A 25812-nucleotide genomic window follows, 5' to 3' on the forward strand; every position below is an offset into this window, starting at 1 on the left:
ACTTAAGGTATTGTAAACCAAGTGCAACTCAAGCGAGGCTGGTAAGGCTGCTGTGTGGAAAATGTGCAAGACAAATAGGAAGTGCAAGTCCATTTTTTACATTAAAAGCTGGAAATAGATGTAGACCATGGACTTCTAAAGATGTGTGCACCTATTTTCAGCAGGAAGGAATCCAGTCTCCTAAACACATGAGAAAGCTAGCTAATACATGCCGGTGATTTTTTGCTCTACAAAACTAAGCATAGACCAGTATCAGGACATTAAACATGAATGGAATTCTACTGGCAACAAACTGAAACAATAAAATAGCACATACACTAAAATTACATTTGAAATAATTTCTTAATAGGACACACTTTCAGTAGTCGGAATATTTTTCTGTATGATGAATACACCTATGCTTTGAGATGACAATCATACTTCAGTTACTTTGAATCAGTATCACTAACAGTCTATTGATATATTTGCAAATTTAACTCTATTAGAAATATAATTGCTAAGAATGAAAACACAGATCACAAACTACTAATGAATGCTTTTGCAACGGTAATTGTCTCATGTAATTTCCCTGTGAGTATTTGATATATTTTAATTTAATCATTTTGAGATTACAGATTTATTATCATATTCTCAAAAGCTAAATAGCTTGACTGAAAATATTTTATTCCAATACATAGTCTATGGTAGAAATTACGGCACTTAATTTCAGCTTGAACTGCAAGTGTTGCAGAATGATATCTCTCTGAAAAGCTCATCTAATAACTGAGAAAGCAAAACTACTTTCATAACAAAGTTTAACTTGGCTTCTGTATATGCCACTGAATTGCACCAGCTTTGGATTTTGAAACCCAACCATCAGAAGTGAAGTTCCCCTGTATAACAGGTCTTTTGAAGCTAGTTTCAGTATATACAATTTAGCTGTCAGTACAGCAAGGTCAGCACTCATTTCCCCAGCAGTCCCCAGCAGTACAGACAGGTTCTAAGGTGAAATACTACCAATGTTTAAATTAGGAAATTGTTCAGAAAAATCAGATGTCGGGACTAAAAATGGCCATTTAGAAGTACTTCCAGCTGTAAATAATTTCTGCTAGTGGATTAGCTACTCAATTCCTGAATATCTGGTCAGTCATACCTTATCTTCATCCTTTGAGATTTCTTCCAAAGCCTGATGGTTCGTGTAGTTCAGAAAGTCTCATCTGAGCTTTTCCTGCCTTAGCTTCCAGCTTTGATTTCTCATTTTATCACCTTCTGAATTTACAGAAGATGACAGAATAAGAAATCATTCCCTTCATTTACATTCATTCCCTTCATTTACACTATTATTGCCTTAAAGCGATTTATAGACTGACTCTCAGAACTTTCCTCTTCTAGGCTACTTAGCTTAACCCTGCCGTCTTCTCCTTTTAGCTTCAATTGCTTATAGAAAACCTTTTTTTTTTTTTTTATTTACCTGCTACGCTTCCTCTAAAGCTTTCCTTTGCTTTGGGGACTAGAACTGCGGGCAGACAGGCAGGTTCTCTACACACTGATCAGTCGAAGATAATGGCTTGTAATTCAGGACCAAGGATTTTCAGATGCTCCAGAGGAACTAGGTGTTGTAAATTACCTCCATGAATGCAAAACCCTACGGTAAGATGACTTTCTTGATATGTTTTGCAAGATTGGTGCAGAAAGAGCAAGACTCGCATCACCCTCTGATTCTAGGATGCTAAGCCTCTGTGTAACCCCTTTTACAAACTAAAAAGACCTTCTCATCTCTATTTTCATATCTATTTCCTACACATACATATGTTTAATATTTTCATTAATGTAGGATTATGCTTGATGCAACGTAAATATTCTTCATCATTTAAAATGTATATTTTATCACACTCTATATCCACCATCTATGACTGAAATACATTCCGTGAAACAGATTTGGTTAATGTAATGTTTACTTGAAATTCCACAAATTTCTTTGTCATTTTACACAAAGACTTAGGGACCTAGTCCCAAAATTGCCTTTAGGCATGTTATGTCCAAAATAGAGACCGACAATGTGTGTTACTGACTCAGGAAACATACAAAACCTTTGTTATTTATTAGTATCTTTCATCCAGATGTTGCAGTTACCAGATTTTATACTGATCTTTGAATAGATCTCTAATTGTGGGTGCCAGTGTTCTAGTGTTTTATTCTCTGCACACTTGAGACACAAAACTACAGTCAGTGACTTATAAAGTCTTATTATACATAACTAGTGAAGAATGTTTTAAATTCAGAAGTAATAAAAGCATGAAAACCTGTAATTAAACTTTGTATTTCAAAAGATTTTGTTCTAACCTATAGGTTCAAGACCTGCTCCACCATCTATAAAGTGAAAAAAAGGCATAACTGGGCAAGTGAAGATCATGCTTGGCAATTACAAAAATAGCCTTCTCACGGTATGCACCATGTCTGAAGTGAAGGGGAATACAAGTCACCCTGAAAAGCAAAGCATGTAATTTAGAGAAAGGTCAGTATGGAATACACAATGGCTCAAGAACATATGTAAACAGGGTGATGATAATAAAGGCCTCTTCTCTTCATCGCTTAGAAACAGCTCTCCAGCAATTCTGGTTTCAGGTGCTAAATTGGGCTGGAGAACTGAAAAGATTTGTGAAACTTTGAAAGATGAATATGTGTAGGAAACCAAAGTAACTGAAAAGATGTCAAAGCAGCTTTCCTGAAGGATGCAGATAGACATGTGTGAAAGTTCCCTGGCAGGAAGAAGAGGTAGAAGCACAATCGTAAAATTAATCATGTAGAATTAGAGAAGAACTAAATGCTTGGTTGGTTAAGAGCAATACAGATTTTTTCTCATGACTAAGATCACCCTGCACACTGGAGATGGATCATCCTCCAGAAGACACTGTCCATCCAAGAAAAACATTCTATAAGAGAATCCGATTCACTAGCATTTGCCTGTCAATTCTCGTACTCTCATACATGTAACCATACTCTCTTCATATGAAGATGCATCAATTTTCTTTTTCTCCTTGGATGCCACAAAGCCCAAAATTTTATGCAAGGCTCCAATTATACACTGTAGGCCATAAATATTTTTAACAAACTACTTGTTAGGTTTGGGTTTTTTCTTTGTTATTTCAGGTATAACTTTTGTTACAGCTGCATTCATCTGCATGGACAAAGGGTCTATACTCTTTTCCCAAATCTCATAAGCATAACTTTTATTTTTTATGCTTTACTTTTTTCCACTTTTTCTGTCATAAAAATTTGCTTAATTCCCTTATTTCAAGTGTCTCTTCAAGCATTTTAAATCTCAATAGCTCTACATTGCCAACAGATTTCCAATTCTGAGAAAAAGCGTTATAAGAATTCTTCATCTATGACTGAAAAAGGCCAAATTTAAAGTTTCCATGTAAATGTTTTCCGTAATTTCACTGTCTGTAACCTAACAATACAGAGTAGTGGCTTACTTTCACTCGGACAAATTCACTGTCCAGGTCCACCCATTACCTAAATAGAATCTTAACCTGTGGCAGTTATTTCTTTCAAGCCACTGACAGTGAATTCAGATAGTATTTTACTTCTTGGCAGATCAGTCTAAATTTGCACATAGGATACATAACAAAAAATTAACATTTATAGCTATTGTACTTGATGACACTATTTTCATTGAAAAACATTTGGTTTAATGTTAACAGATAAAATGAGGAATTTTCTTAATACAACAAAGAGACTGAAATATTGAAAATGCAAAGAAGAGACTTTCCTTCAGAGCTGTATCCCTTACTCAGTCACCATAGTGAGAGTGCTTTACTTTGTTGGTGCTTTGACTAAGCTCAGATCCCAAAACAGCAGAAGTTTGAACCCTGCAAAACATGTAGATTTCAGGAACAGAAAATGAGAGATTCACTCTCCTTTGATGACCTCAGACCAAAGTTCCATGTCTCAGTTTTATATAAACATTAATTATGTAGAAGTCACGTAGAGCACATGTAGAGGGCAAAACTGTCCTGACAAAACTGGCAAATGATTACGCTTTGAACCACCAGCCTACAATCTTCAATTCCATTCAAACTGGACTTTGAAAATTTAGATCCATGACAAGGCCTCTTATTCCTCTACCACTGTGATCCCAAATAGAGCTCAAACTAATTGTATGATTTGTTTTATACTAGTGGACAACAAAGGTGCCTTCAGTTTCATCATTCAATCAAAATTGATCCCAGAGCTCTTAGGTTCAGATTCCACATTTAAACTGCAGTACTGCATGCTTGAATTTTTATGTCTAGGTTGATTCAGGAAAACATCTTTCACTTTAACACATGTTCAGTATAAACACGTCCCTAACTCCTGCTCAAATTGAAGGTCTATTGTTTCAAACAGAGCAAGATATTACTCAGCAATGGTAAAACTGTGTCTTCAAACAAATGTAATTATGGGACTGAATAAAAATAAATATATTTAAATAAATAATATGAAACATTTTTATCATTGTTATGGAAGTTGGTAGGTAGAGTTTACTAAACCTCTGAACTATTTAAATAGCACATGTATCTAGTACATTCCCTATAGTGGAATCAAAAAATATTTTACAGTCCTTAAGAATAGAAGATTCAGCCCCACCACAAGTATGCATCCAGTTCTGGGATGACCCAAGAGAAAAAGAGAGCACCTAATTAAAAACAATACAGAGAAAAGCTTCCCCAGTTGAAACTACAGGAAGGGCTCATACATAAACTGTGAACTGATATAGCCTGAAATCTGGTCAGCCTAGTGGGTGACTTCTACAGTCTTAGCAGCAGCTCTACTCCAACTAATCTGCATTCATAGGGCCACAGTATATCTGCCTCTACATCAGACCAAAGTTACAATAAACATCTATATGTACCAACCAAAGTTTGCCTGGGTGATTAAAAGAACAAAAGCTGCAGGACGATGAGGAAAGATTGTTAATGGCTTCATAACCAGATTTGGAAATACTGTGGATCAATTCTTGGGTACAACTTGCAACCATAGTCAAGAAATAAACTTATAGACCTTATACTGAAAGATCTATAGAAGGGAAAGTACTCAACTCCTGGGTAAAAAATAACACAAAACGTTGCATAGGTAACATGGCAACTCCTTGTACCTCTGTGAGTTCTCCCAATATTTATTCAAACTTCTTTTTGTGAAATATTGCAGAGAAGGAAACAATATTTCTTCCACTCAGCTTAGGAAATTCAGGAAAATTCAACTTCTCCTCCATTGTCTAAACATCATTTGAGAAAATGGCAACTGCTTGCACTGCAGAATGGTAGTACTGGGACATGCCAACAAACATCAGAGTACTTTAAACCTTCATGATATTATTGTATAAAACAGTATTAACATCACTACAGATCAGCTACAAAAGAAGTTCAGTATGGCAGGGAATACATGTTAAACACAATTGAGAATTAACAGTATGATAAAAAGCACCATTAAAAGTTAAACAAGAAAGCAATTGAAACTCTTTCATAAATGCTTTCTCTCCTTAAAGGAACAATTCAGCAGAAAAATTCGATCCTTGCAACTTTTTTTTTTAACAAACAGTCAAAACAAACCTGTGTAGGACACTTTCTGGTGGTATTTTTTACCATGTCATACTTTTCCCAAATAAATTACATAAAGACATCAAAATCAATATTTTCATCATTAAAAATCTGCCTATACTGGACTGCTAATTTTGAGTCAGTAGCGATGCCTTAAGGTCTAGAGCAATTTACCTTAAAGTAAATCCAAAAAAGAAATATAAGAAAATGGGAATAATTATGGCTCAGATCCAACACAACTGTTTTGGCTGCCTTACTCTGCAGGTCAAGCCACATTGTGTTTCTGTTTAGAGTATTAGGAACTTACAAGCTCTTTTTAGTAGGACTGTTGTTCTAAATCATTCCTAATCCTTATCCTCTCAGGGCTTAGTGGTTAAAAATTGGAAACAATTGCACTTAAGAAAGATTCCTCTTTTACCTATCCTGTAACCTTTCTCATGAATTCCCTAGTTTTGAATCAGGTTCCATGCATAAGATTGAGGAAAGATTTGTCTTTTATATTAGATAGTAATCTCATAAAAAAGGGTGAAAAGTGAAATATGACCTGAAAAGAGGCAGTTCCTATTCAAGAATTCAAACCTGTCTGATTAGTGCCATCACATTCCACTGTAATTTTGGCCAGAGTAGTAAAAAGGTGTGCAAACTACTGGTTGATTCCATTTGGCTTGTAAGGCGCTGATTTCATTTAGTTTCTGCTTCTTTATAGCAAAGTCATTCATGATTCCAAATTGTTTAAATAAAACTAGCATCTGAGCAAGATGCCTTTGCTCTCTCATTCACAAAAACCATCTGTGGTGTATGAGTGTGGCACTTCTGGTCTTGCCTTGACTAAACTCAAAATATTTCTGAATACTGAAGGACTGAATTCAAAGTGGTTTTAAAAGCAGCCACTGGAGTTGGAGAGATATTCACAAGGGATCATCAATGGGCTAAGGTTTCTCCACTGAGTGATTTGGAATCCTGATAACTGAAGCTCCAATTCAGATTTGCCCTCTAAGGAATCCTTTCTCTCACACTCTAGATCTCCAGCAATTGCAGTGGGAATCTAGGGAGTTTAGCTTTAGCAAAGTAAAACTAGCCGTTGTGAATACTTCCCTTTCCATGTGGGAAAATGTTATCCAAACTATCACTTCTGTTAGTGCTAAAAAAAAAAAAAAAAAAAAAAAAGTATTTTGAAGCCTCTGAAGTGATTTTTTTTTTTTATACAAATGAATCTTTTCTGTTTGTTCTTCATCTGAGTACTTCAAATATTTACTCAGCAATAATCACGCTATTTTGATCAGAATGGAAAGAACTACATTTACATAGGACTAGGGAATAAAATAAAACTGTCATCATATTTTAATTTATTTACAGAAAGAGGATCTTGGAACAGTATGACTGCTTGTCATCAGGTTTTCATTCACTATATGTGAAATGAGCCTTCATACTTCCAGTTGGGTTTCGTGCATTGCTGTCGAGTCTCTGTGTGCAGATATGGTATACATCCTATGGGAAGGAGAAAGCACAACAGTTTGTTCATAGCAAGATGACAATTAAGTTCCTAATTCTGGGAAACTATTTTTCCTGATAGTTTTGTTCACTGCACAGGCCTAGGAAAACCAGTTCGCATTCAGCATGAGGGACTGGGTGAAAAGTCCTTATTCCTTCAGCTAAACACAAATGCAGTTACCAAAGATTCGCAGAAGGCTACTTCAGGGTTGTCTCCCATTTCCCCAAAACTGCAGAACGGTTTATGGTAAACTAGAAATTCAGCACCTCAAACACTTACAACATAAATAGTCTCTGTATGTTCTGCAGATGAGATAAATCTGAGTGTAAGAGTATGGCATAATCTGCTAAGGAAAACTGTGGGAGCTTGAGATATTGACTCACTGTACATACTGAAGCACATATGTTCTAGGCTTTTGAAGCAAATTACTGGAATTCTATGGCTTCACCACCACTTATATGTGTTAGGGCATTTGTGGCCTGTGTATCAGTCAACACTGTCAGATTAACACCCATCATTATCTCATTGTTCAATCACAGAACACACTTGACTGACATAAGACAGAACTAGAAGCATTTTTCCTCCGAATGGACAATTAGTGTTTTCAGGAACTCCAATGGTGGTCAGCACCAATCTTACTGGAAAGTTGTAAATAGAAAAGAGGTCTTTTTAGGAGACCTTATTACTCTTTATTTATTTATTTGTGGTTTTGGTTTTGGTTTTTTTTGGTGTTTGGGTTTTTTTTTTTGGTATGAGTTACCACTCATACCCTAAAGGGTGATTAAAGAACTATTGTCTCTCCATGCTAATTTTGTAGCTGAAAGGCATAGTATTAACAGGTTAATTACGTTAGGAATTAACACAATTCTCTCCCATTTACTTATCTGTCAGTGGAGGTCATCAACACCTTCTGGAGGTAACCAGATACAATGACATGAAAGAAAAGGAACAGGAGGACAGGACTGATCTAAAAACCATTGCAACGAATTGGACTTTTTTTAAACTGTATTAATGCAGTTACAGCAGGATTTAAAAGCGGAAAAAAAAAATCCAAACACACACACACAAACAAACAAAACAAAAAAATCCCCACATCTCCTTGCTTCACTTTTTACACCCACCATCACTTTACAAATTTCTATGGCAAGAAGTACCCTGAATAGTTCATGGTCAAAACCAAGAAATAAAACTCAAAGAGCTGTGACTTTTGGTAGATCTTAGTTTGGTACTTTTGGGAATATTGTGTTCTTAAAGATACCCTACTTCTCAAAGAAGGAATTACCTTGATTTCTTCAAAGAGCTCTTCTTCAACCCTCCTGATCGGCAACAGGCAAACTTACAATCAATGACCTGGTAAATAATTGGGTTGTACATGGCCGCTGACTTTGCAAGCAAAGTTGGTACCACTGAAAACTGGATGGGAACTGAATCAGGCTGCCCAAAGGCTGACCAGACAGAGACCACAGCATAAGGGATCCAGGCAATGAGGAACCCTGCACAGATCAACATTGCCACCTTGTGAGAGGAAAAGAGAAAAGAGAAAGGGTGGTTAGCGTAGCAGTTTTGACACTAGCAGCGCAGCACAGAGCAAGGCAGAGTGCAAGGGAGCAGGCCACAGGATGGAAAAGAAGAATGATGACTCTCTTCAGGCATTTTTACAATATGAACAAAAGCTGTCACACATTTCTCTATCTAACGTCTGTCTGTTTTTCTTTCACCTGATACAGAGCGGTCAATCAGTCTGTTATCACAGACCTTTAAAAATGCTATAAGATCTGACTAAGCATGAGGAAACTAAATGAGCTCTCAGAAATTAAAATTGGGTTTTTACATAAAATTTAAATTACTTTATGAGAGTCCTTTCAAAACATACAGGCTCTCTTGTTTAGGATAATATATAACAAAGAGCTGTGAAAGTTTTTGGAAATCCTTGAAGCCTTTTAATCCTATAGTTTCTTCCAACCAAATATTCCTCAGATTGTCAAAAAGAAACTCAGTCTCTTTTCCATTTCATCCAAGCATGCGCTGGGAAAACCAAACCAAACCAAACCAAACCAAACCAAACCAAACCAAACCGAACCGAACCAAACCAGTGTTAAACACAAATCTTCCAGATTCTGGGTTCTTTGAAATTAGATTCCAAAGTTCACAAAATCAAAGTCTTTGAAGGAGTTTCCAGGATGGAATTAGGTTCTGATGGTGTGTGGAAGTAGAAGACCCTGAGTGTTTGTGGGTGAGTTTATTTAGGAGGGTATATTCTTTTCTGTATCTGCTATAGCTCCTTTTTCTGTATCACTCAGCACCAGTCACTGAGGCAAAACCAAAGGAAAATAAGAAAATAGAAAAAGAGAAGATATTGCAACACCTTGATCTAATGCAGGACTTCTTCCCCTCTTGTAGGCTGCGCTTATGTCCCATAGAGAAGGTGCAAAAACCCAGTAGGACCAATAACTTGCCACAGGGATGGTGACTGGCAACAGGAGGAAGGAGAAGATTTTGATAAACTAGGTCTATCTTCTGACAGCACCCATGAGAGGGTCTATGGACTACCTTCAACTGAAAAAAAGCCAACCCTCTGAATTCCTTTCAAGACAAACATGGAAAAAGTGAGCATAAAGTCATTCAATAAGGCATGAGCTGTAAAGTCTGTGGGTCTCCCTCCAGCAGATAAAAAGTGACTGCATTTACCTGGCTAAGCCAAAATCGAAAACACTGGTAATTTATTTGAGAGTGAGAATTCTAGCACAATGGCTAAGGTTTTTTCTTCTAACCTATATCATGGATTTGCATTCCATTAGAACTCCATTAAAAAGCAAATTTCTACTAGAGCATTTAGGTTGTTTACCTGGAATGCAGCAAGAAACAAGAAAAGGACTTCCTTATAAGATGTAGCCAAAGGAACGTTTAGTGTACGTATTAAAGAAAAATTGTTTGGGGCCTAAATTTGTGATTTGTATACTTTACCTGAACCAGCCTGTCTGCACTCAGACTGATACAGCTTCAAATGACATCATTCAATAACACATCCTGAAGAACAGATGCCATTATACTGCTAACATTGATAGATTATTACTACATCCAGACTGATAGCGATACATATGCACTCATTTGGAATAAGCCAATTAGCAAGATTACAACAAGAAATCATCAGAAAACACAAGGGGGTTGGATATTGCATAAGCTTTCATGGAGCTTTTGGTTCCACCTCTTGATCAAGTATTTTTTTTCAGGGGAACTCCATTGCTTTATGCTTTTTGTTGCTGTTGTCTGTCACTGAAGAAACAGTGCATGTGAGCCAAGGATCTCAAACGCAGCCTGTTTGTTATAAATTGTGTTGCGGGCTTAAATGAGTTATGATGGAGACCCATTTTCCGTATTTATATATATCCTGAGATACGTTCTCCACTGCAGATCCAAGACAGAAAGGACAACTACTTGTGTCTCAACTCAGATCAAACTGATGTTTTACATGATCCCTCCAGTACAGCAAAAATAAATCTGCCACCTCAGAACACTTTCCATTGTTTTTCAAAGGAAAGGTGCTGAATAACCACAAAACTGTATCGTATTGAAGCATTCCTTTTAAAGGGCAAATACATTTTTACCAGCTATATTGGCAGCACTGACCATACAGGTAGCTAGCTGAGGTTCTCCAATATGTTTAGACATAATGCCACTTACTGCTGCATATTATATAACTCTCAGTTCAACTCCCCAAAAATGCAGTAAAATTTGATCAGCCAAGTGAAAGACGCCACTTGTCTGCCTCTTGGCAGGGCTTACAGCGGTTGGTGAATCTTCTACAACTAAGAAATCTGGCTTTATTCATTACAAGTTTTCATTTTGAGAGGTTTCCTGGCACAATAACCAGTATCAGCAAGGATCATGTCTGTCACTATTGCCAAATAGAAAACAGATTCAATCAGAAAGGGAATATAGGACACCATCTGAGATGGAAAATTAATTTTATCACTTCAGTGCATTTTTATCAGCAGCTCATGGCTGAACCAAAATGATAAACTATTTATATAAAAACAACTGAAATGTCACTGAGGTGACTTTGGTTTATATCCTCATTACCAGAGGAACATAAACTGTCTGAAAGTTTTATTTCTCTTCTACAATAATCTGCTTATCTTTTTTTTTTCCTGTTATAATTCCTCTGCACCTCGAACGCCTTAAATAATCCTTTACAACTGTTTCTGAAAGCAAACGGAGATTTACGATTGGGAGCAGGGCCACAGGGAAGTGATATGGGTCGTGTAAGGTCACACAAGGAGGTCTGTGGCAGAGCTTTGCAGTGACTTACGATCTCAGGATTCAAGTATTCAGCTGGAAGCATAAAAACAGTGAAGGACTACCTGGTACACCTGCTACCAAGAAATAAGCTGTACAACACAACCACAAGGAACAGAAGGTTTGACCACAGTCTCAACCAGCATCACTTGCTATAATAATAGCTAACGAGGTACAAAGACACCCGATTTCATACCTAAATGGGGGGTGAGATTTCAACACCAGATCACAGGGACAGATCAATGGGTTTGTCCTTCTCACCCTCCCCAGAAGGCGCACCTTTTGGTTAAACTCACATGCTTGGCTACCCTGAGTGTTTTGACCAGGGAAAATAGCTTGTGATTATAATCCTATTGTTAGTGTTCTTCAGCTATTGTTATTCAGTTATTGTTAGCTGTTCTTCAGCTAATGCATTTACCACCGGCAATCCAGAAGAACTGTATATGTTGCATAACATATAAATAAAACATAAACTGTACTATTTATATGTACTGGTAGAGCCAGTGAACCCAGCTGGCTCTTTAAAAGGCAAGTCTAGTCAATAGAATTTCCGTGCATCCAGTGTTGGACCTATAGCTAGTTTTCATTTTTTGCCTACAGTTCACATTTTAATTTTCCTGCAACAGTGCCCTTGTCACAAAATTATGTTTCAACTCCTGCCTTTTTCCATTTCAACAGTAATGGAGGAGAAAGCTAGAAGAGCCACCTTCAGAGAATTTTACAAATGCTTAGCATAGCAGGGTACATGGCTGGAGACCTCCAAGCCTGTTTCTACAAGCCATCAAAGCAAACTAAGTTAAATCTTCCTACCTACCTTGGTCAGCTTCATTTCAAGTATGTTGCTATTCTGAATCCTGGTATCATAGTGAGCAACCTCTTTGGTGGATGACTTGACTTTTAAAATTATTTTGACATAAGAAAACACAATCACAGCAGTTGGGAAGAGGAGGCAAAAGAAAAGAATGCTCAAAATAAAAGCCTGTCCAGCCACTGAAGCTTGTGCCAGCCACCAGTCCAGAGTGCAGGAAGTGCCAAATGGCTCAGGGGCATAGCTCCCCACACCAGCGAAAGGCACTGTAGCCCAGAATGTCGCATAGCTCCAGATTACTGCCAGACAGATAAATGCGTGATGTCTCTTAAGCCAGGTACCTGAAAGATAAGTCAAGAGTTACAACTTCAGGTCAATATGTATTTGACACAATTGAACATCTCATTTTACACATACAGTAGATTATTTTCTGCTGTTTGACAGCAACTTTGTATGGCTCATCTTGCCTCTTTCTAGGTATAGATAGTGACCCCTAAGCCAGCCAGCATTGCTGGCATTCTACCTCATTAAGAGAAATGCACACTCATATGGAGGGCTCCACTTGACCGCATTTCAGATCTTTACTTTAGACTGCAACGATTTACAACCTGGAAGAGTATGTACAAAAGCAATACAAACAAGTAGCTCAACAGCAATCATGGGAATCTTGTCTAGTAATTTTGAAGCTTGCTGTGTGGTCTGTAAAGGTGTATTCATAGTATGTGGCCAGATGAGACGGAGTTTCAACCCCAATGAAGGACTGTCTTTAATTCAGGCTTTCGTTATTCTGCGTGAAAGCTCACTAGCTGCAACTGTATAATGTAACTTAGTTATTTCCTATTCCTCCTGTCATACATTGACTGAAGTTTGATCTCAGGACGCTTCTCAACATTAATTATTAACCCAAGTGACTGAAAGACAAGGCTTTACAGAGGAAATAACATACCAAGGATTTGTTTTTACTTTGCCATTCTTTTCCAGCACAATGAATCACCGTGTGTATACTATCAGAAGTATTTCTAATAGGTGTTTTCTTGTACCCTTGCCCGTTTTTTTTTTTCATTTAATGCTATTGTCATGTCTGGAGTTGTAGGGTGGAACATGGTCTCTCTGCTCACCTTGCATACAATTCTAATTCATCTAGAAAAAGCTTCAGTTTACAAGCTTTCCATCATCCTTTGTTCAACATGTTAGATTTAGATAGGACTACCAAGTTAAAATCAATGACTTATGCAGAAGCTCCGACAATGGTATTGTAACAGCTCCTTCCACCTTGGAAGCTCTAATCTGTTTTCACTCCCCATCCACTGACTTTAAGGAGCTTTCTTGAAGGTTTGATAATGACTTAATACAAAGCCAAAGCAAAGAAACAACTGCAATTTGGATGTGACCAGTGCCCCTTCCCCAGCTGATTTTATGTTTCCTGATTACTAGAAGGAAAATAAACACTGAATGACAAATTCTGTATTCAGGCAGAATGGCTGAGAGACAGAAGGGTGCTTTGTTGTGTTCTGATGTAGAAGGACAAAGCAACAAGGTGGTTTTTATATGTGAAGTCGCCTTGGTTATTTCCTGTATTTTGTTGGGGAGTTAGCCTCTTCTAATGCAAAGAAAACATCTTCCCTAAACTGTGACAACATTTTTTAACTGTAAAGAATGAAGCATACAATACATTGTATTTAAGAGATATAAAATATTGATGGATACGGTGATAACAGCTTTCATTGCTCAATTCATTCCATCATCTCAGGATCCATCTCCATATCAGATAGATGATTTCACATTATGACCTATTAACAGGCCTTGAAAGACACAAAGTGATTTACCTATGAGTGATTACTAAAACTCATAGCTTATTAAACTACGAAAGTGATATATTCAACAATACAAATTTAGCTAGGATTACTTGGATCATGAAAATATGTTTTTCTTATCTGTGTATTCCCCTCTCTATTTAACAAAAACATTCTGAAGAGCTTAAGTATGATTCCAGTCTAGAAAACTATATTGTGTAGTATAGATTTTCTATATTCGCATAATACAGTTTTCTTTCTTACCATATGACAAGTGGCAAATTTTTAGGTATCTATCCAAGCTGACAGCTGTCATGGTAATGAGGCTCCCACAACCAAAGAAGAAACCAGCCCATCCATACCAGCGGCAGCCCATCCATCCAAATACCCAGCGGTGAGAAAAGAAGGAAATGATACTAAAGGGTTTTCCTACAACTTCGAAAGGAGAAAAGAACGTCAGTTGACTGTAGCATCCATCACTGATGAAAAAGCTTTTTTCAGAAAGGGTCACCTGGCCACATATACTAAAAAGTTTTAAGCATCCCCAAACAAAATGGAAATCACAGAATCACAGAATCCCAAGGGTTGGAAGGGACCTAAAAAGATCATCTAGTCCAACCCCCCTGCAAGAGCAGGGTAACCTACAGTACATCACACAGGAACTTGTCCAGGCGGGCCTTGAATAATACCTAACTATTTTGGAGACTGCCTGAGTGGCACTTTGGCTTGTCTCTCCATTTGTAAGAGAAGGTCGTGCATTATGGAAGAAGTGAAATTAGGCCATATGTTGTTCCATTTTTTACCTTATAGAAGATTAGTATTATCCATATTCTTTATAAGTATCATGAAAATAAGAAAGTTTGAAAGTTGTAATTTTCTAGTTGGAAATCTCCATTTCCTGATTTTATTTTCCTTTTGTCTCAGACCGGGCAAACAGAAAAAAATCAACTCTAATGGAACAGAAAACTCAAAAATGTACAATCCAGGAACATCAGCACAATTTACAAATCCTTCATTTCTGCTTACCAGACTGACCTGAAATGTTCCAAGGCCTGAAGAGTTCAACTGCAACATTCAAATAACATTAAATATTGAACTCCACCTTCTTGTGACTGCATTCCTTCCTGCACAGGAGTTGCCAGAGCGCTTGAAGGATTTGAAAGCAACTCAGCTGCCTTGGACTGGTTTCCCTGACTGAACCACACTGTCTGTAATGTCATGACAGCTCAGTGAATTGGTTTATAAAGTAGTCTTGCAAGCTGTAATTCCCACAAGGTAACCTAGTCATAGAAGTCAAGACAAAATTCTCTATTTTGTTGACATGATCTGTAGAAAAATATTATGGATTGTTCCCCCCAGAATATTCCATCTCAGATGAAACTGATGAGAAACTAAACATTCTGGTTTCATTCTTAACAGAAATTTGAAATATTTCTACCAAAACAAGATCTTGAAGAAAATGGCCTTTTATCCATGATTGAAAACCCTTCAAAATAAGGCTTATTTTTAAACACAGTATTTTGGGATTCTTTTCTTTTAGTCTAAGACTGAGTCTTCAGGCTGAGCCTGACGGTTGTGCTCAGGTCAATATATTATGTCTGCTTTTCTTCAAGCAGAATAAATGTGCTTGAATTTTTCAAGCAAAAGCTGACCCTAGTCAAGGCTTGAAAAAAAACCCCACAAAATAAGCAAAGGTCTGGCATATATGCTAAGATTCAGCAACTTTACCCATGTAAAGCATTGTCAGCTCCAAAAGCCAACACATTTCTTTACAACTTTCTCTCCAACAGCACAGAGCTCAGAGCCGGGTATCAGCGCAACACGCGCCTGATGAAGTTTTGATCGAGTGGCTGGTGCCACCCTGTGGAAACCTGCAGTAAGTAGGGCCGCGGCAGAACCTGTTTCTTGAACGCGTGTGTGAAATACGAAGATTTTGGGAAAAGTCCCATCTTCACTTCAGTCTGAGACAGAACACACCACATTTCTCCAGTTAACCTCTTCCATTTAAAAAAAATAAACTAAAGAGAATGGAGAAAAGGCATGCGTGGCTATGCCAATCACAGTGACTGAATAGATCATCTAACAGTGAAACTAGTAGCCCTCGCGCTGAGGGTTCCCAAATAAGCTCTAGTTTGCATGCCTGGGACATATAACTTACATGGTTAGGAGATCTCTGTTTACAATCAAATATATAGCTTTGGAAATTCTGAAACACTAGATCTCATTGGAGTGACTGTCATCAGAGTCAGATATGAGCCTTATAAAATAAGACAGACTTTGAAGACACAAAGGAGATGGGAGCATCGCAGAAGAGGCAAAAACTGGTGTAGGTTTGTTTGGGGTTTTTTTTCTCTTCAAAGTGCTTCAAGGTGGAAATAGTGTCTCCACGGCAGATATGCCAAAGAAATCATTGGGATTTATTTGTATGGTAGCAGAGCAGAGATATTCATACTTTCTTCTGCTGAATTCATCAGTGTCTCCTTCAGAAAACCATGCTTACTGATCACTGAGAGACATCAAAAGTACTGGAAGTTGAGGCAGGGACATGTGTAGTGACAGCACAATTAGCCTTGATTTTGGGAGCCTGGGAGCCACCATTTTATGTAGTTCAGTGCTATTTTAGGTTTTTGGATGAGGGCAAAAGCATTTGGCAGAGACAAGGGCTGGAAAAGGGTGCACTGGAGCTAAGGGCAGGGATCCTGGTGTATGCAGCCATAGGGGACAGATGACTTTGGGAGCATGGGAATATACTGGCATTTATATTGCACTGGGGAAATCCCGTGGTCAGCTGGGTCAGATCAGGCTTTTATACCCATTGGATTGCCTGCCATCCAAAATACCTTTTTTCAAAAGGACATCCACTCCTCTCCCAGTATTTGCACATAGCCATGAGTAGCTGCATGAGACTCATGTCAAGAACAAAAAGAATGATCTCCAAAGGCTTATGACTCTGCAAGTTCATGCAAACCTTTCCAAAGCTCCCTCTTCTCATGCCAGGACAACCAGGCTGCAGGGCTGAAATAAAAATCCCTCCAGTTGGCTGAAATTGTTCTTACTCTACAAACTGACACAAACGTTTATTTCCCTGACCCAAAGGTAAAAGAGAACGGTCACTAGAGAAAAAATTATTAGCTTTGGCAAGCTGATGGCCACTGGCAATTTCCTATTCTTTCCCTTCATGCCCCACCCCACTCATATTTGGCTAAGTATGTATTTTTGAGGCACCTGGATCCATTCTTTTGCATCTTACAGCAAGAAAATATCATTTTCTTCAACCATAACACCACACTATTTTGTGGTTATTGTGCCAGGATGCATAAGAGAGCTGTCTTTGAAGGCCTGCCCAGTGCTGGGGTGAGCAGGAGTTTTGCCTGATTGATAAATCCAACCCTATTTTTAACTCTGTACATTTCATTTCTTCCCATTACATTCCCCAGGAATGTTTTTTTCTATCCTTCTTTGTTATATAGAATCATAGAATAGTTAGGGTTGGAAAGGACCTCAAGATCATCTAGTTCCAGCCCCCCTGCCATGGGCAGGGACACCTCACACTAAACCATCCCACCCAAGGCTTCCTCCAACCTGGCCCTGAACACTGCCAGGGATGGAGCACCCACAACCTCTCTGGGCAACCCATTCCAGTGCCTCACCACCCTAACAGGAAAGAATTTCCTCCTTATACAAATAATAGAGCAGAAATATCAGTAGCAAAAGGCATTTGGGGCTCTCATGACTTCCAGAGGACTGTGTCTTCTTGTTTCCAGAAAGAACAGTGGGATAGTAAAAATGAGTGAAAATAAGACATGAATTTACCTGAAATGCCCAGATCACACACTGCTAAATTAACAGTCATTATCTCAGCAGGTCTCAACTTCTTTTTTCTCTTTGAGGACATAAAAATAACATAGCCATTTCCCAGAGTTGAAAGAATCCCTATAAAAATGGAAAAAAGAAACCAAATCAAATTAGGATTCTTCTCAAAACTAGCAATATCACATCTTCCTTTTGATATTCTCTGATATTTTTAGCCTGAACCTGTGGTCCCAAGGATAGGCATTTTACTCTGACACACGATCACCTCATCTTCATTATGCAACCCACAGAGACATCAGCTGCAGGCACCTACCTCCCACGACAAATACTATTTTCCCCCTCTGCAGCAGGACACTGCCTTCACCATTTGAGCCTGCACAACTATCCACTAAATGCACATAATAGAAACCCCGTAATTCCTCTGCTTTGATTAACCCCATTTTCCTCACAAACATTTATACAACCATGAATGAATGGCTGTATTCTGTCATATAGACATATTCTGTCATAGAAACAGAATAAAATTCTATCTGTCTGTAATCAGAAGGACCCCAATCTCTGACCAACCTTAATTTCACTAATTACTATAAGCAGAGATTTGGGGGGTAAATTTCTAAAATATTTTAAATTAATATATTAATATTACATCTTAAATTGTAAAATAAGTATTTATTTCTATCACAAGAAAGCAAGATTATAAAATATATTTGATTCCAACTTCCAGCTGGAATTCAGCGCATGAGGAGGAATCCTGCTGACTGACACCTTTTCTGCATGTTACCACCCAAGGGCCTGCAGAAACCAACACTGCAAGTAGTTAATCAGGCGTGGATTTTAATCACACTGGTACCAAACACTGCAGGGTTTACAGTTCCATTGAAGAAAACTGTTTCTTCACTAACTCATGTCTGAAAAACCTCGAGCCCAGAGTGAACGCTTTACAGTAGAAACACAGGACATCATCCCTTTCAGGAGGCAAGAGCCACCTCCAAAGGCGAACACACTAAAGGGACCACAGCCCATGGAGGCTTCGGCCATAGCAGAGGAGGAAGCAAGAAGGAGGGAGACACAGAAGAAAAGAATGAAGAGCAAAGAGCGACCATTCCCTACCAAAGTGACCTAGAACAGCAATGAAGTTCAGCCTGGGAAAGGATGAGGAAAGGTGTTTTCCCTAATTACTTTATGTTTGTCATCTTTGTTTCTCACTACCCAAATCAGAAATTAAATGTTAACTTAAATTCCCCATGATGAGCCTGTTTTACCCTCAGCAGTAACTGGTGACTGAATTGCTGTCTTTACCTTCACTCTGTCATTATCTCCACTGCTTTTGCTCTTCCAGTTTTCTCCCCATCCTGTCATGGGTGCTGTAAGCAAGTGGCTGCCCTGGGTGCTTGGTTACCAGCTGAGGCCAACCATCCAGACTGCTATAAAAGTTCACAAATAACCCAACTTCCCTCTGCCAGTGAGGCAGCAAAGTCGCTCCTTGTGATGTGTTCCTACACACGGCTTTGGTGGTGCAAACTCCAATGTACTCCATGTTTCAAAAAGACCCAGCCACGCAGCAACACCACCCTCCTTAAATATTGGAACTTTGAATACTACATAATTTTCATCAGAGTCTTCTGGGAGGCCAGGCCTCAGGAATTAAGTGGGCATTTATTTACTCTGGCCTAGCAATGGAGCAAACAGCTTGCAAGGATGCTCACAAAACCAAGAAACCCAACCTGGGAACACCCCTGAGGCAGACAGAAAAATGGTTCCCAGAGGTTAAAACTAGACTGTTAACCAAGAAATAGGTGTATCTGTGGAAACATAAAGTCTATCAAAGCCAGGAGAAGAGTACTTTGATTTTGAATGTTTCAGTAATAAATTCAATATTCCTCTAACCAGGAACACTTCTTATTTCTTTACTGACAGTATTGCTTTCTGTATTATTTTTAAAAATAAACAAGACAGAAGCTGGCTTATCATTGAATATTAGCTTTTCCCAGCAAATTTGATTTATCCTTGATGAATGAAATCTAAACAAATTCCTATTCTTAGAAGGGCCTGTAGTGATAAGAAGAGAGCTAATGGCTTTAAACTGACAGAGGGGAGATTTAGATTAGATATTAGGAAGAAGCTCTTCACTGTGAGGGTGGTGATGCACTGGCACAGGATGCCAAGAGAAGCTGTGGCTGCCCCATCCCTGGCAGTGCTCAAGACCAGGTTGGACGGGGCTCTGAGCAACCTGGTCTGATGGAAGGTGTCCCTGTCTGTGGCAGGGGGTTGGAACAAGGTGATCTTTCAGGTCGCTTCCAACTCAAACCATCCTGTGATTCTGTGATTCTATAATTCTTATGGCTTTAAAAATTTAATCTGAGTTGTATGTAGGTTGAAATCATATTAAATATTTTCTTCCTTGAAGCTAAGTGAATGAATCTCAGCATTTTTCATGTACCTTAATCCTTTTCTCTCTGAATACCATTTCTGTCTCATTATATTTAGGATATTCAGAGTACCAGCGTCCACTTTGAAATACCTTTTGAAAGCACCTGATGTTTTCCTGAATCTTTTTCGACTGGTACTCCAGAGATGCTTTCATCAGACATGCCTCTGAAGCAGCTGCTCATTATTAATAGCAATATTTCAGAGAGCACCAGCCCACTGACCTCCTGATCTGGAAGAGGTCCAGTGACAATTTAAGTTGCTTTTTGTCTATACCTGCATCTGACTGGTTTGGGCTGGGATAGACTTAACTGCTTATCTGAATTCTTTTCTTAACTCCTTGGTGGTGGAAACTGTGATAACCTTAGGTGAGCCATCTAATACTTCATTTTCCCTATGATTACAAGTATTTTCCTAACAGCTAGCTGAAGTCTTCTCTGGTGCAGGCTCCCAGCTCTAGTAGGTGCTGGCAGGCTGTGTGCCTGGATTGGAAACAGAGGAAACAGGCACATCAGATATAAAATAAAGGCTCTTTTCCAGGAGCAAGCTGTCCATGACACCATAACACTATTACAAATATACTAATGAAGAGCCAAAGATGCTATAGCTGAAACTGTGACACCTACATAGAAAGAGTCAGGCTCAGAATCACAACCTGCAGTGAAAGGTGAAAGTATATAAAAGTAGCAATCTGAACAAATAAGACTCCAATAATAGGAATCCTTTTCTCCAATCTGACAACAGTGTTAAACCATCAGAGAGAATAAAAAAAATCCAGATAGTTCAGGATTTTGTTTTCAATTAAGGTGTTTCATAACGCCCTGAGGAAGTGTGCAGCAACAGTTTGCAAATCAATAGTTACTTGCCATGGGCTTTCAAAGGAGCTGACAGCCAGCGGGTCTCTGCTCAGCAGTTAGTCACCCTACCAGAATGTACAGTAAATCAATCAAGTCAGTGATGAAAAAGCTAGCAGGAGAAGTGACAAAGTAAAAGGAATTGGATCGTTATAACTGTGGGTACTGTTTGATTAAAAAATACATGTGGAAATGAACTAGTTAGGTGAAAGATCACGCATTCACAGAGAATTTCTCATAGATTGGTTAAGACTCTTGGTTTTCTTAAACGACAAAAGAATTCATTTTTATATTTTCAAATAATAGGGATGCTCCATCCCTGGCAGTGTTCAAGGCCAGGTTGAACAGCGCTTTGAGCAAGCTGGTCTTAGAGGAACGTGTCCCTGCCCGTGTCAGGAGGATTGGGACTGGATGAGCTTTAGGATCCCTTTCAACTCAAACCATGCTATGATTCTATGAAACCTCAATGCTTCAGCTGCACAACCAGCTTGACCCTAAAAGTCAAACTGCTGAGTTTGTTGATACGATCCAAGCCTTGTTCACCCACTGTGTAGCTTCCTCCCACAAAATAAATTTTTGAGATAAATTTTAAACACACTTCAACCTTACACACCTCAAGCACAGGAAGGTGCTCAATAGCAATCCTGGCTTCCCACCTTTCCACAGCTAGTCCCTATCTCCACTATCAGCATGTCCACACAGGACATCCTCAGGAGGGGCCACCATGTCTTGGAAGTGGCCTGCAAAAGAGTAGGGGACACAGTTCAGTGGCAGGTGACAAGAGACAAGTTCAGCCTGAACCACCAGTTACAATAAAAACCCATAGACATACCCTCGCTGGGCATGGGAGCTGAATGCTCCAGTTTGGTTTTCCACCTTCTGCAAATTACAGAGTTTAGAAAGTCAATACGCAATACTGCAGTTACCCCAACACATAACTGTGCCCAAGATGTATTTGAGCACATCGTTTTTGCTTACTGCTTTTGATACCTGGGAGTTCTGGTCAACTATAAAGATGCCAATTAAAGCAAATTTATATCTTTAACAAGCCTGTTGAGAGGAATTTGATGTCAGCGAGTAGTTTGACAGAGCAAGGCTTCCTTCTCCACCACCTTAAGATTCATGATCTACCACAAAGAAATCTCTGCATGGCAGTGCTTTATGTCCTGACAGATATGTGGATGCTTTGAACTTCCTGAAATCAGCTTAGTTGAAAAGGAAATTCAGGATTATTTTTGTTTGCAGAAAGTAAAAAAAAAAAGTCACTAAGAGATTTACCTGGGAACAAATTCTCATATTTGTGAAAGCCCAAGATATTATTAAAACATTGCTTTCCACCTAAACATTAATGGGTAATAAAATCTGAATCTGCTCACTAACAGGAGCTAACAGTGGCATCCCCAGGATGCTAAACTAGCCCAGGCTTGTAAGGTGCAACCCACAGGAGAAGCATTAGTCCAAGAAAAACTTTGGGGAGTTTTGTAAGAAAAATGTGTTTAAAGACTACTTTACCCCATTTATTCACAAGTACAGAAGACCTGACATTGCTCCTTCTACCAGTTTTCATTCCCTCTCTTGGGAATTACACCTCTGAGCTCTGAGGTGCAATTCTGCTTTACTGGTAAAAAGCATAACACTCTCCTTCACACAAACCCTTATAAAAGGAAGGGGCTTCTGTACTTCCCTCTGACTCTGGCAAATTAATATCCCTTTTTGCATTATACAATGTCTTGAACACCGCTGTACTGGCCTAAAAGATACGAAACCAGTTGTTGAAATAGCTGAGGGCACAACTGACCAGCAGCCAAGCAATGACTGCTTAAAATCGCTGCAAAAGGAATTAAAAATGTCTGTGCAGGATACCTGTGGCATCTTATGCTATAGATGCAAGTCCAAGGAAGATGCAAATACATCATTTATATGCACATGTGAAAAGCATACTAGGCTCTAATGAAAGCTGCCACCAGAGTGTGTAATGACCATAAAGGTAAGTAAATAAGTAAACTACAATTAAACATAACCACATAAAAAATAAACTAAACCCAGAGCAATATGTAGGATATGATGTCTAGAGCTACACACATGTACAGCAGAGCTATGGCTTCAGCTTTCCTGGCTTAGGCTGCTGAGTTCAACAAGTCCACCACAGGCTGTTTGATGTCCAATCCACACCACCAGGAAGGTGGGGATCTCACTGATGAGTCCAAATGATTAATTTGGATTATTGGCCCTTTTTAAACTATAATTTCAGTCTCCTCACATTGCCCGTGTAAGTCTGTGCTTTCATGGTTAGTTTTTGTTTTTTCCCTGGACATTTCTGTTCCTTTCCTTAATTTGACTATACCTATGTTTTTCAAGGTGTTTCACATCTGGCAGGGATATTTCTTTGGAATTGGACAGATCTACATTAAACAAAGCCAATATAGCAATGCCTCACGGTGGAAGGATTCATTTCAGCTACTCAGACATATTCCCTTGGATTAAAGCTGAATTTGTGTAACCAAGTGAAAAAAAGACCTGATGGGGGATTGTCTTGGACAGTTCAGTGAAGATATCTGTCTGCAAAGCTGCAGAAAAAATGTATGCATGTGAAAAGCTCAGGTAAATACAAAACAGGGAAAGAATGCCAAGGTACAGCTTCACCTGCTGACACTGTGGCTCTGAACTCCTTTTTTGATAAAGACATAAGCAGAAGACAAATGAGAAATAAACATTATTCAAGTCTTTGTGCAACCTCCACTGCAGAATAGATTCAATTACTTAGATCAGTCAGGGGAAAGGCTGTAAGAAAGAGTAGGAAGGAGGGATGTAAAACAGTGAATGAGAAACCATGACAGTAGAACTGAAAGACATTTGTGTTTTGTGCAGTACTGATAGAACAAGAGGATGAATCAAAACTGAAATAAATGTCAAGAAATACACTGTATACCCTGTATTCAGCCTGGTGTTCAGCCATCTGACACCGAGAGCCCAGTTTGGTGTAGCAGTTACGTGTCCTTGGCTGAGCTTTACTGAGAAAATAGCTGTTGAGCTAAAAACTGTGTGAACTAAAGCCATAAAACATAAGGAAACTTAAACCATAGAAAGAAGTGAAAATGTTGAGGCAAGTATTGACACAAGAAAGATATAACTGTGCTCACCTGCATAAAGTAAAGAAGGTAAATCGTCAAGAAGGACCAGTTTATCCTCAGAAGCAATAGAGACCAGTATTTTCCAGCTGAATGACAACCCCTAGGCATATGAATACTTAACATAGAAATCAGACCCAACTATCTTCTTTGTGCACTAACCAATAAATAATTGTGTTTGTTCTGCTTGCAAAGTCACTTGGCACACAGTAAAAGACTCCAAAACAAAAGGGAGGGGAAGAGGTTAGGCAGAAAATATTGTTAAATATAATATGTAACAGAACAGCTGACGCCAGGAGCCAAGTAATATTCAAACAAGCGCATCTGATAAGCACATCTGAGAATGTTCTCTTTACAGAGACAGGCTTTGAAAACAGGTCATAAGCCTTACATGGCACAAGGGAAAAGGGAACAATTAAAATGCAAGCTAGTAACCTATCACTAGAGAAAAAAAAAAGAGAGAGTATTTCTTCACTTTTTGCTAGAAAGCCTACTGCTAGTTACTTTGGCTACCTGGAGCAGCACTGTCTATTGATGTTAACTGTTGACACCATATTTCTGTCACATTCTCTTCTCTCCATCCTGGATTTTTCTTTCTAGTATGAAGAAATATGTAATTACTCATCTAATGCACAGCAACTTCTGCCTTCTTTGTGAGTGCCTGCAAGGGTGCAATGGCTTAGTCATATTTCAAAGATGAATTACAAAATCATTACCAATTACTGTCAAATAAAACCCAGCTATGATGTCAGCTTCTTTAGAAAGCTTTGATGCAAAAGGGTCTTCCTTCTGGAGATAGTGTGGGAGGTATCCTTCCTGGGAGGAAGTATTGTGATCTGATGCCATCCCATTCATGTCAAGTTCAGTGTCTGAAAAACAAAGAACAGTGCCTGAAAGAACAAAGTTTGCAATAGATCATGTCTGCCACAAGAAAATCTGAAGATGTTTTTGTTCATATGCAAGATGCATCCTCCTGTCTTCATCTCTTCTCTGCCACCTCCCAGGGCATTTCAGGATCCAGTTCAAAATTTCACAAATCATCCTACCATGATTTATTTCACGTCTTGCTTTAATCCAAGAATGTCATTATTCATATGGCATCCAGAACAGTAATCCATCTGAGCAGTACCTAGGTACCACTGTGTTGTGGCTGTCAAGCAAGGGCTCCTGAAGCACCTTTTGTGAGTATAGAATCATAGAATCATAGAATAGTTAGGGTTGGAAAGGACCTCAAGATCATCTAGTTCCAACCCCCCTGCCATGGGCAAGGACACCTCACGCTAAACCATTCATCCAACCTGGCCTTGAACACTGCCAGGGATGGAGCACTCACAACCTCCCTGGGCAACCCATTCCAGTGCCTCGCCACCCTAACAGGAAAGAATTTCCTCCTTATATCCAATCTAAACTTCCCCTGTTTAAGTTTTAACCCGTTACCCCTTGTCCTGTCACTACAGTCCCTAATGAATAGTCCCTCCCCAGCATCCCTATAGGCCCCCTTCAGATACTGGAAGGCTGCTATTAGGTCCCCACGCAGCCTTCTCTTCTCCAGGCTGAACAGCCCCAACTTCCTCAGCCTATCTTCATATGGGAGGTGCTCCAGTCCCCTGATCATCCTCATGGCCCTCCTCTGGACTTGT

General features: G+C 38.9%; 1 protein-coding gene and 1 long non-coding RNA gene across 2 annotated transcripts; one reads left to right on the top strand and one right to left on the bottom strand.

Moving 5' to 3' along the window:
• Positions 1–1497: 1497 nt before the first annotated feature.
• Positions 1498–9928, top strand: LOC136014454 (uncharacterized). The gene is made up of 3 exons (XR_010612718.1): positions 1498–1629; positions 2329–2494; positions 9454–9928. It is a non-coding gene; the product is annotated as an uncharacterized LOC136014454 (long non-coding RNA).
• On the bottom strand, positions 6976–25042 carry OPN5 (opsin 5). The gene is made up of 6 exons (XM_065679207.1): positions 24889–25042; positions 17764–17883; positions 14215–14385; positions 12164–12498; positions 8336–8568; positions 6976–7049 (listed from the first exon to the last, which is right to left on the bottom strand). Exons 1-6 carry the CDS (start codon positions 25025–25027, stop codon positions 6986–6988), a joined length of 1062 nt encoding a protein of 353 aa, XP_065535279.1. The 5' UTR covers positions 25028–25042; the 3' UTR covers positions 6976–6985.
• Between the last annotated feature and the right edge of the window lie 770 nt (positions 25043–25812).

This window comes from Lathamus discolor, chromosome 5 (genome assembly GCF_037157495.1).
Source record: "Lathamus discolor isolate bLatDis1 chromosome 5, bLatDis1.hap1, whole genome shotgun sequence".
Lineage (NCBI taxonomy): Eukaryota > Metazoa > Chordata > Aves > Psittaciformes > Psittacidae > Lathamus > Lathamus discolor.